Raw genomic sequence first — 11,801 nt, forward strand, 5'->3', positions numbered from 1 at the left:
CATGATAAGCAATAATAAGACATAATAACTCACTGTTACGTGCATGCGTGGGTTTTCTCCGGGTACTCCGCATTTACTAAAAACAGAAAAATGAATAAACTTTGCTTTGGTTTCGATTTTCTACAAGAAAAGCTCTGATAAAACATAAAAACACAAAGTAAGATGAAAAATAAATAAACAAATCAAGAATAAAGAAAATCAATCAATCAGTAATAAATAAATATAATAATAATAATAAAACGGCAAATAATAAAAACTTAAGAAACCACATATAGTTGGTGGGTAGACAAATTATTTTTTTCAGATTAAAATGAACAAAGCATTATTAGAGCCCTGTAGACATGACAAAACACGACTATAGTCACATTTATACTTTTTTATTTACAACATATTGCGCAACTGCAGGGTCTTGAGACACATGCTAACTCGCAAACTAGAGAGCTAGCGACCTAAACGGTAGCCTTCAAGTTATTTCCTTTAAAATTAAATAGCCAAGAACTTCCACACGGATAGGGAGGATAACTATTAACAGTTATTTAACCTTTAACATGAACATTAATCAAACGTAATAATTTTTTTCTGGGTACATGATACCATACAGCATCCATATCAAACTTGCGCGGGCCGCACTAACATTAAACTTTCATATCAAAGCGGGGGCCTCAAACTAGTGTCCTGCGGGCCACATTTGGCCCACGGGCCGCGTGTTTGAGACCCCTGCAGTAAAGCGAGGATATTTTTGCATTCGACGCTGCACCCCGCAATCAGAAAGAAGCATCAGAGTCAGCATCTGCTGTGGCATAAAATCCTTGTGAGACAGCGCCAATTACTTTCAACACAACAGGGTGGGAGAAACGAGTCTCGGTGGTTAAACTGTCCAGGCATTACGGCGTTACCCTTTTTTTCTTACAGCTCTGATGCTATCTCTGGAGGCGTACCACTAGTCTATTTTGGGACCATTTGTACAGGACGACGACACAGGTATGATTGCAACAAGGGTACTCCAAACATTGCCTGTACACAAATACAGCTTTTCCAATGGTGACAATTTCACCCTGGAATAGATTATTTTCATTTCTATTATTCCTTATGAGGACAACTGTTTCTAAAAATTGGAAATACTACATTAACTGTAAGATAACTATAGCAGAGGAAGCTAATATGTGGTGCTTCATGTGGTCTAACATATTATTTTAATCTGCAAAGATTTGATTTGTTGCATGACATAAGGCTTACAGTCATGACGGAGGTAAATCATCCAATTAACGAGTTAGTAGGGAGGCCCCAGCCTGAATTCAAAATGATAAATCTGTCCCATTTGGTACTCAGTAAATGCTTTACTGGCCGGATACTGCAATACGTATAGCTAATAAAAACAAATACAATTCAATTTCAGATCCTTTAGGGTCGTAAAACAGGGTGCAAACCGAATCAGTTCTTATTGATCACGCCTGAATGAGCCACAAAATAAGCTCTTTTGGCCTATAACATTGTGCCATTTAACTGGTTGTTATAATAAGGCTTAAGTGGGTGCAAATACATCCTGAAAAATCACATTCACATCAATTGTACAATGGCATCACTTTTTTTGGCTTGTTTTAACAAATACCGATTCCCTAAACTGATTGTAATGATGCTTGTATAATGTAAAACAATATTCAATGTATACAAATACTGTGTTTATATAACATTTAAATAAAATAAGTAATATTACAGGGCGGCACGGCGGTCATGTGTTTAGCGGAAGAAAATGAATGAATATTATTAATAAATATTTTTGTAGTTGACTAAAAAACTTTTTTTTTACATTAGAGCCCTGAAGACATGATATAGCACCCCTATAGTCACCTTTATACTCCTATTACCTAACATAGTAAACATGATAAGCAATAATAAGATGTAATAACTCACTGTTACGCTGCACGGCGAATGAGTGGTTTGCGCGCAGACCCCACAGCTAGGAGACCAGGGTTCAATTCCACCCTCTGCCATTTCTGTGTGGAGTTTTTGCATGTTCTCCCCGTGCATGCGTGGGTTTTCTCCGGGTACTCCGGTTTCCTCCCACATTCCAAAAACATGCTAGGTTAATTAGCGACTCCAAATTGCCCATAGGTATGAATGTGAGTGTGAATGGTTGTTTGTCTATATGTGCCCTGTGATTGGCTGGCGACCAGTCCAGGGTGTACCCCGCCTCTCGACTGAAGACAGCTGGGATAGGCTCCAGCACCCCCGTGACCATCGTGAGGAAAAGCGGAAGAAAATGAATGAATATTATTAATAAATATTTTTGTAGTTGACTAAAAAACAGTTTTTTACATTAGAGCCCTAAAGACATGATATAGCACCCCTATAGTCACCTTTACACTCCTATTACCTAACATAGTAAACATGATAAGCAATAATAAGACATAATAACTCACCGTAACGCTGCACGGCGGTTGAGTGGCTAGCCCGCAGACCTCACAGCTAGAGTTCAATTCCACACTCGGCCATTTCTGTGTGGGATAGGCTCCAGCACACCCCGCGACCCTCGTGAGGAAAAGCGGTAGAAAATGAATGAATGAATGAACAAAGAGCAGACATTTTTTATTATTTTAATACGCCGCTATATGAAACTACATCTTTTTTTTTTGGACACATCATAAGGTATACCTGCATTATACTAATAACAACCTTCACAGTACACTGTATTTGTTATTGTGTTTATAGTATATTTATAGTTTATATACTTTTCTCATTATTTTTTAAAGATATCAAAAACATGACAATTTATCTTTTGTTTTTGGGAATGAAGAGTTACATGTATTTTTATACAAACCTTAAAAACTTTTGTACTTTATGACAATTTAATTGTTCAAAAAGTTGCTATAAAAGTATAATATTGCATTTATTGGATTTCAAAGTGGATATATGCATGAAAAAGATGCTTGCTAACCCTTAAGGTTTGACTGTGCAACACTGAGAATTGACTTATTGTGTACATGACATGAGAGCTCCAACCTTAATAGAAACGGGGCTGGTCTTGTCGCTCACTAGCCGCCCGAGACGCCTCATGCGCGGACATGCCGTCTGAGGAGCGTCCCCCTGCTGGCCGGATGCACGGATGAACTAATGGACAGTCACTAAAGTAAACGTCTCGACAATATTTTTTTTATGTTTGTTTTTGCAAAGTTTCCTTCCAATGGAGCCACTAGTGTTTTTGACTTTTTGGGTCAATAATAGAAGCTCCACGCTGGCTCAACACCGGGACGCTTCGTCTCCGGCTTGCCCGGGCAGAGGAGTGCTGCTTTGAGGCTGCACCAGTTCACTCGTCTCGCTGAGCACATCCACGGTGACGAAAAAAAATGACGCCTACTCTTTGCATCATCGCTTATATGTTGACTTTAATCCACGGTAAGTCACTTCAATGATACGTCTTCTTAGGTTGACCTATTTTAAGCATGCATCACTTATGCGCATAATAATGTTATAATGACTACAAATACAAAAGTAAAAAACTTGTGTTTACACCAGGGGTCTCAAACTCAATTTACTTGGGGGCCACAGGAGCTAGGGTCTGGGCCTTTTTAAAAAAAAAAAAAAACAACCAAAAAACGCATTTATTAAAAACAGAAAAATGAATAAACTTTGCTTTTGATCCGATTTTCTACAAGAAAAGCTCTGATAAAACATTCCACTGTTCTCAAATATCTTAATTTTTATTTTTCTACACAAAATAAGATGAAAAATAAATAAACAAAGCAAGAATAAAGAAAATCAATCAATCAGTAATAAATAAATAAATATAATAATAATAATAAAACACCAAATAATAAAAACTTAGGAAACCACATATAGTTGGTGGGTAGACAAATATTTTTTTTCAGATTAAAATGAACAAAGCATTATTAGAGCCCTGTAGACATGACAAAACACGACTATAGTCACATTTATACTCTTTTTATTTACAACATATTGCGCAACTGCAGAGTCTTGAGACACATGCTAACTCGCAAACTAGAGAGCTAGCGACCTAAACGGTAGCCTTCAAGTTATTTCCTTTAAACTTAAATAGCCAAAAACTTACCACTTCCACACGGATAGGGAGGATAACTATTAACAGTTATTTAACCTTTAACATGAACATTAATCAAACGTAATAATTTTTTCTGGGTACATGATACCATACAGCATCCATATCAAACTTGCGCGGGACGCACTAACATTAAACTTTCATATCAAGGCGGGGGCCTCAAACTAGTGTCCTGCGGGCCACATTTGGCGTGGTAGAGGTCATTTTTGATGATTTTGACTGACTTTTCAAGGCACACAGAATATTGTGTTCTTTGGTTATGCAGGTTTGCAGGGTGAGTTCTTATAAAATGCACTTTTGCCACCTTAAAACTGCACCAAACATGTTCTCTTTTGTTGTGGAGTTGTATCATCACCTCTTTTCGCCTCTAGCACAATAAACTGTAAAAGACGTATCAATACGTCTTTGGTAGCGAATGAGTTAATCAACTTTCCCTGTTGTTTTGTTGTTGTTTTTTTGTAAATTCCCCAATAACAAAGTGCTGTATATGCGATCTGTTGACTTATACTGCAATCACAATGACAGATACTATGTACTGTATTCCATGACATTGTTCTTGGAATATTTTTTTTTTCCATAAAACATTAACATAACGACCTTATGAAGGCAGCAGCATCATATTAGCATGCCTGACCTTACTTTCAATCAACATTCTTACACATTAGGCCACAAAACACCCACAGCAGGTCAAATTGCAAGTTCAAGCGGCGGGAGCTTGTTGACGGCGCCTTCCTGTGGGCTTGAACAACACGCCATCTGTTTATCAATGCTACAGCCATGGGTGGCATCCCAGCCAGAAGGCAAAAAGGATGAGTCTGACCCATTAGACAGACTCCGTCCTCAACCACCAGCAAACCGCAGGAGCGCTTGCCCCTGCTAATGACTTACAGCGCCATTCTGAAGTACAAGAAAACCATTACAAAGTTTGCAAGTCTTAACGCCTCTGTGGTCATTGGGGCATCAAACCGTAATTTGTATCCGAAAGGTCAGACCTGATGGGTTTTTAAAAGTTCTTCTGTCCGCAGAAGCAGTTATACAAGAGCAGGACCATCAATTAAGAGTGTTCATTGGTGGCCAGCCAATCACAGGGCACATATAGACAAACAACCATTCACACTCACATTCATACCTATGGACAATTTGGAGTTGCTAATTAACCTAGCATGTTTTTGGAATGTGGGAGGAAACCGGAGTACCCGGAGGAAACCCACGAGAACATGCAAACTCCACACAGAGATGCCCGAGGGCGGAATCGAACTTGGGCCTGCGCGCTAACCACTCGCCCTTAAGAGTGTCTGTCAATGAAAAATCGCCTTCTTCTATAACAACCAATCTGTGTGTCCAGGTTGTGGTGGTGCCGACTCTGAGGAGCGCCTTATGAACTGGCTGCTGGGCAAGAACCGCTATAATCCGCTCATACGGCCAGCCATCAACAGGACAGAGAGGGTCACCGTGAAGCTGCAAGTGTCTCTAGCGCAACTCATCAGTGTGGTGTGTACATTACATAGTGTGGTGGGATTACGGTAATGGTAATGGTTTTATTTCATTTGAACATGCATCAGATTACAATTGAGTGCATCCCATAATCAGTTCACAGTTCCACATGTCCAAAAGGAGTAGGAAGAAGCAAAGCTTATTAAATCCTACCCCTCCATCTGGTACTTTTACAATCAGTAACTGTTACATTTGTTCACTTCCTGCTTTCTTAATATAATTTTAATAAATGATTTTTTAATATAATAATTTAAATATAAATTAATAATAATTAATAAATATAAATTAAAACATTTTATTATACATAATAAAAAATTATATTAATTTTCATTTTTATTTGTTTTATTTTTTATTTTTTTGTCAGTTTTTTTTTCTCAGAAAAATCTTGATCGTCTTTGACCTTTGGGAAAATACTCTGAGAAATGGAACCCACCAAAAACCTCAAGCTGAAACCAACTTGGGTTCTCCAGATGAATAATGATCCAAAACACGCCAGCAAGTCCACCTCTGATTGGTTGAAGAACAAAAAAATGAAGACTTTGGAGTGGTCTCGTCAATATCCTGATCTGAATCCTAGCGAGATACTGTGGCATGACCTTAAAAAGGTGCTTCATGCTGGAAAAACTCCAACTTGTTCCGCTCCAACCAGTGGCCCAACCACTTATTAGGTTTATGGTAATGGTTTTATTTCATTTGAACATGCATCAGATTACAATTGAATGCATCCCATAATCAGTTCACAGTTCCACATGTCCAAAAGGACTAAGAAGAAGCAAAGCTTATTAAATCCTACCCCTCCGTCTGATACTTTTACAATCAGTAACTGTTACATTTGTTCACTTCCTGCTTTCCTAATATAATTTTTAAATTTTTTAAAATAAATTTTATATGTTTTTATTTGTTTTATTTTGTTTTATTTTTTTGTCACGTACCAAAGTATGAGGTGATATGACCATACAATGACGTTATGTGTACCGTAGTAACTATCAATATAGTGACATATATAGCACATCATGACTGGTTCAAGACTCTTCATCCTTGTATTTAGCAAACATCAACTGCTTGTATTGTTTCTTGAATTTCGCTCATTGTTGTGCATTGTTTGAGGTCCTTACTCAATCCATTCCATAGTTTGATTCCACATACTGAAATGCTATGGCTTTTTAACATAGTCCTAGCATATAAGTGTTTCAAATGTAGTTCTTCCCTGAGATCATATTTCTCCTCTCTTGTAGAGAAGTATTGGATGACATTTTTAGTGGTTATTTTTAGCCTTATGCATTATTTTAGCTGTTTGAAGATGAACTATATCAGCAAGTTTAAGTATTTATGATTTTAGAAATAAGGAGTTAGTATGTTCTGTGTAGGCGGCATTATTAATTATCCTTATTGACCTTTTTTGCAGTACATTTAGCGAATGAAGATTGCTTTTATAGTTATTATAGCCCATATTTCCACACAATAAGTAAGATATGGTAGAACCAGAGAGCAATAAAGAGTGTGGAGTGATTTTAGAAATAAGGAGTTATGCATTATGAATTATCCTTAACGTTGTCAACATCTACGATCGATACGAGTTTATTTGTGTTTTTGAAAATCTCATTAAATTGTGTGTTGGTGAAAACGATCACCACTTTTTTTTTCACATTTTTATCCATTCCCAGAATGAAAGGGAACAGATTATGACCACAAACGTCTGGCTTACTCAGGTAAGTTTGATGAACACCTTTGAACCTGAATCAAACTATGCAATTGCCGATAACGACAGACAGGAATGTGTGAATGCGTGTGGGAATCAGACTTACTTAGTCGCCTTATTCCTTGCAGCACTGGGTGGATTACAGGTTAAAATGGGACCCGGCCAAGTACGAAGGTATCGACAAGCTGCGTATACCATCCAGACATATCTGGCTGCCTGATATTGTCCTGTACAACAAGTAAGTAGAACAAGATGAAAATTCCGTATGTATTTTGTACGGACCCAAATATAAGAATGAAAAATACTTGTGTCTTTTGTTCAGACATTTCTACATAAAAGCATTTTTCAGGATATTTAGGTCAGGTCTTACTTTCCTTTGTTTGTTTTCCTCCAGTGCCGATGGGACCTACGAGGTGACGGTCTTCACGAACGCCATCGTCCTCTTCAATGGCAGCATCAACTGGCTTCCTCCCGCCATCTACAAAAGCGCATGCAAGATCGAAGTGAAGCATTTTCCCTTCGACCAGCAAAACTGCACTCTTAAGTTCCGTTCATGGACCTACGACCACACCGAAATCGACCTGATCTTAAAGTCGGAGATGGCCAGTATGGATGATTTCACCCCGAGCGGAGAGTGGGATATCTTGGCGCTTCCCGGCCGACGAACGGTCAACCCGTTGGATGCGACGTATGTAGACCTCACGTATGACTTCATCATCAAGAGGAAGCCTCTTTTCTACACCATCAACTTGATCATCCCATGTGTTCTCATCACTTCTCTGGCCATCCTGGTCTTCTACTTGCCGTCCGACTGCGGTGAGAAGATGACTCTTTGCATTTCCGTACTCCTGGCACTCACCGTTTTCCTGCTTTTGATCTCGAAAATCGTTCCGCCGACCTCTCTGGATGTGCCGCTGATCGGCAAGTACCTCATGTTCACCATGGTGCTCGTGACCTTCTCCATCATCGCAAGCGTTTGCGTGCTCAACGTCCACCACCGATCCCCAAGCACGCACACCATGCCCCCTTGGGTCAAGCTGGTCTTTCTGGTCAAACTGCCGACTTTACTTTTCATGAGACGACCTAACAATAATACGAGCCGTCATAGGTTAAGACAACAGCGCTGCCTTCAAGAAACAAGGACAATTTTGCGCTTGGGTTACCCAGTTGGAACCAAACCAAATTTTACCAAATCTTCTTCTGCCTTGTTGTCTTCAGACGCTGTTTTCTCCAAGCCTGGACACAAAAATATAATCCCTCCTTTGGGTTTTAGTCACACTGGAAGAAAATGTGACCTGCGGTCCAACGATTGCCTTCCCAGTGGTTTATCCTCGACTCAGGACCTCCATTTCAGAAGCAACTCAGACTGGGCTAATGATGTCCAGGAGGCGGTGAACGGAGTGCGCTTTGTCGCTGAGCACATGATGGCGGATGATGACGACCAGAGTGTACGTATGAAGCTGTTTTTTTTTTGTCATGACTCTGCAAATACTGACCACAGATGTGTCACTTTGCTGTAAACATATTTAAGAAAGACCTCACAGCTAGGAGACCAGGGTTCAATTCCACCCCCGGTCATCTCTGTGTGGAGTTTGCATGTTCTCCCCGTGCATGCGTGAGTTTTCTCCGGGTACTCCGGTTTCCTCCCACATTCCAAAAACATGCTAGGTTAATTGGCGACTCCAAATTGTCCATAGGTATGAATGTGAGTGTGAATGGTTGTTTGTCTATATGTGCCCTGTGATTGGCTGGCCACCAGTCCAGGGTGTACCCCGCCCACCTCTCGCCCAAAGACAGCTGGGATAGGCTCCAGCAACCCCCGCGACCCTCGTGAGTAAAAGTGGTAGAAAATGAATGAATGAATGAAAAGTATTAAATCAGCTATAAAATACACTAAAAACAGTTTAAAAAAGTTACAATCAAATTTGGTTCTCATGTCTTGGTTACCTTCTTAGGCTTCCTCATCCATGAAAATGTTGGTTTTTATACTTTTGGTGTGGGAATGTAGGCCGTTTTTTGTCACTATACCCCTCAATTTTAATTTCCAAAAATGGTAAAAATGAACCTCAAAAGAATCATATTAATAAATAATTTTTTTTATTTTTTATTTTTTATTTTTAATTTTTTATTTTTTATTTTTTATTTTTTATTTTTTATTTTTTATTTTTTATTTTTTATTTTTTATTTTTTATTTTTTATTTTTTATTTTTTATTTTTAATTTTTAATTTTTAATTTTTTATTTTTTATTTTTTATTTTTTATTTTTAATTTTTTATTTTATTTTTCTCATTTTGTGGTTCAAAATATTGCTTTATAGTCATATTATTATAACTGGGTCGAAACCCTAACAATACAGTGGTCATAATTTCAACCAGACCATTTTAAAATTTTGTAAAAAATATTTTTTTGGTTTTATTTTGTTGAAATGTTGAAAAAAAAAGCCTTGATGCAATAAACAAATGTTATGTTATTCTTTTTATGCATTAAAATGTAAAACCGCTCGGTTAAACGGGGGGTTTTTTAACTGAAATTTGTGGAAAGAACCGATTGAACATTCAGATTCCACCCCTCATTATCGATTCCATCCCTAACAAACTGGATCATGCGTATCGGTACAACAGCACCGGGATTCCACAATCCTTGACCTTCCTGACATGCAGCTGGGAACGCCGCTAACCTTAAGTAGTATCTGTGACTCAGCAAATTCAAGACAGATTCCAGTTGAATTACTGCTTTCTCTGATAAATCAATACAACCAGGAGGGAATCTGGAATGAGAAATGACCGCTTCCAAAAACAACCAAGGACACAACGGATAAAGGGGTCAAAGGGTCAACAGCAGTCCAGGTTTCAGCCCACTGGGATAGAACATAAAACTTTACTATGATGATATACTGTATCATAACATTAACTCTGATTGAGTTCTTACTTGATTCCCGTGTGTTTTGCAGGTGATTGAGGACTGGAAGTACGTGGCCATGGTGGTGGATCGCATGTTCCTTTGGATCTTTGTCATCGTGTGTGTGGTGGGAACCCTGGGCCTGTTTTTACAGCCCCTTTTTCAAAGCCAGGTGGTTCAGAACCAGCAACCCACATCTGATATGCCTCGCATTTGATGGTAATAGTAGCCTGAGGTTTAGCCCCAGTTCTTTAGCAAAGAATGCTGTATTTGCAGAGAAATTGATGACAACGGAATCTGTGAAGTCAATTTGGAATTTGAGCAAGATTCATCAGGAAAAATAAGTCTTGGAAGCTGCACAAAACAAGTCTGAAGCACCGTCAGGCATGATGTCCTAGACCATCAAACGTTTTATGGCTTTTTATGGCTTTTTTTTGCAACACTTATTCCAAAAGAAGTTGCGGTCTCAGCAAGCAGACTCATATTCAAAGCAGTAAGACTCACACTTAACAAATGTAACATAAAGTGTGTTGTGTTTTTTTTTAACATTTTACAGTGGTTAACTTTTCACTTTTGCATTACGTCTGTAATTTAGAACTTATTTTGCTTAGCTGTGAATGTCGGTTGTCTATGCGTCAGTCCCGGGATGAATGGATGTATTACAATGTGATGTGTGATTACTGTCTGAATACATGTACAAATACCTTGTTTCAGTTTGATTATACTCCATGTAAAAAAAAAAGGTAAATAAAGTTTTAAAATGTCTGTTATACGTTGTTGTACGTCAAAACTGACATTGACATTTTGACTTACTGTGGTTAAAGAAATGCTAGTCAAAACAGCAGTACCCATCGAGACATGTAAACACACTTTAATGACTGTGTGGAGTTCATTCATTCATTTCGCGAGAGTTGGGGGGGTGCTGGAGCCTATCCCAGTTGTCTTCGGGCAAGAGGCGGGGTACACCCTGGACTGGTCGCCAGCCAATCACAGGGCACATATAGACAAACAACCATTCACACTCACATACTATGGACAATTTGGAGTCGCTAATTAACCTAGCATGTTTTTGGAACGTGGGAGGAAACCGGAGTACCCGGAGAAAACCCACACATGCACGGGGAGAACATGCAAACTCCACACAGAAATGGCCGAGGGTGGAATTGAACTCGGGTCTCCTAGCTGTGAGGTCTGCGCGCTAACCACTCAACCGTTGTGCAGCGTAACGGTGAGTTATTATGTCTTATTATTGCTTATCATGTTTACTATGTTAGGTAATAGGAGTGTAAATGTGACTATAGGGGTGCTATATCATGTCTTCAGGGCTCTAATGCCACTGGACTGGTTGCCAGCCAATCACAGGGCACATATAGACAAACAACCATTCACACTCACATTCATACCTATGGACAATTTGGAGTCGCCAAGTAACCTAGCATGTTTTTGGAATGTGGGAGAAAACCGAAGAAAACCCACGCATGCAAACGCCACACAGAGATGGCCGAGGGGGGAATTGAACTCCTAGCTAGGGGATCCTAGCTGTGAGGCCTGCATGCTAACCACTTTTCACAACGTACAGCCTTTTTTCCCCAATCATGAAAAACGATATTTTAAAAATGCTGTATCCAAAACGTGTTC

At 39.0% G+C, this 11,801-nt stretch overlaps 1 protein-coding gene across 1 annotated transcript; it reads left to right on the forward strand.

The window, feature by feature from the left end:
* Positions 1-3,051: 3,051 nt before the first annotated feature.
* chrnb4 (cholinergic receptor, nicotinic, beta 4 (neuronal)) lies at positions 3,052-10,897 on the forward strand. Its single transcript, XM_058088431.1, has 7 exons — positions 3,052-3,127; positions 3,223-3,393; positions 5,418-5,563; positions 7,231-7,275; positions 7,394-7,503; positions 7,660-8,713; positions 10,216-10,897. Exons 2-7 carry the CDS (start codon positions 3,345-3,347, stop codon positions 10,378-10,380), a joined length of 1,569 nt encoding a protein of 522 aa, XP_057944414.1. The 5' UTR covers positions 3,052-3,127; positions 3,223-3,344; the 3' UTR covers positions 10,381-10,897.
* The last annotated feature ends 904 nt before the right edge of the window (positions 10,898-11,801 follow it).

The sequence above is a fragment of the Doryrhamphus excisus genome, chromosome 12, assembly GCF_030265055.1.
Source record: "Doryrhamphus excisus isolate RoL2022-K1 chromosome 12, RoL_Dexc_1.0, whole genome shotgun sequence".
NCBI lineage: Eukaryota > Metazoa > Chordata > Actinopteri > Syngnathiformes > Syngnathidae > Doryrhamphus > Doryrhamphus excisus.

Excerpts from the sequence above, each read along its gene's own strand:
- chrnb4 (XM_058088431.1), top strand. The coding sequence starts at position 3,345 with ATGACGCCTACTCTTTGCATCATCGCTTATATGTTGACTTTAATCCAC. Across the intron at positions 3,394-5,417 it reads TATGTTGACTTTAATCCACG|GTTGTGGTGGTGCCGACTCT; the intron begins GTAAGTCACTTC and ends CTGTGTGTCCAG. Across the intron at positions 8,714-10,215 it reads CGGATGATGACGACCAGAGT|GTGATTGAGGACTGGAAGTA; the intron begins GTACGTATGAAG and ends TGTGTTTTGCAG.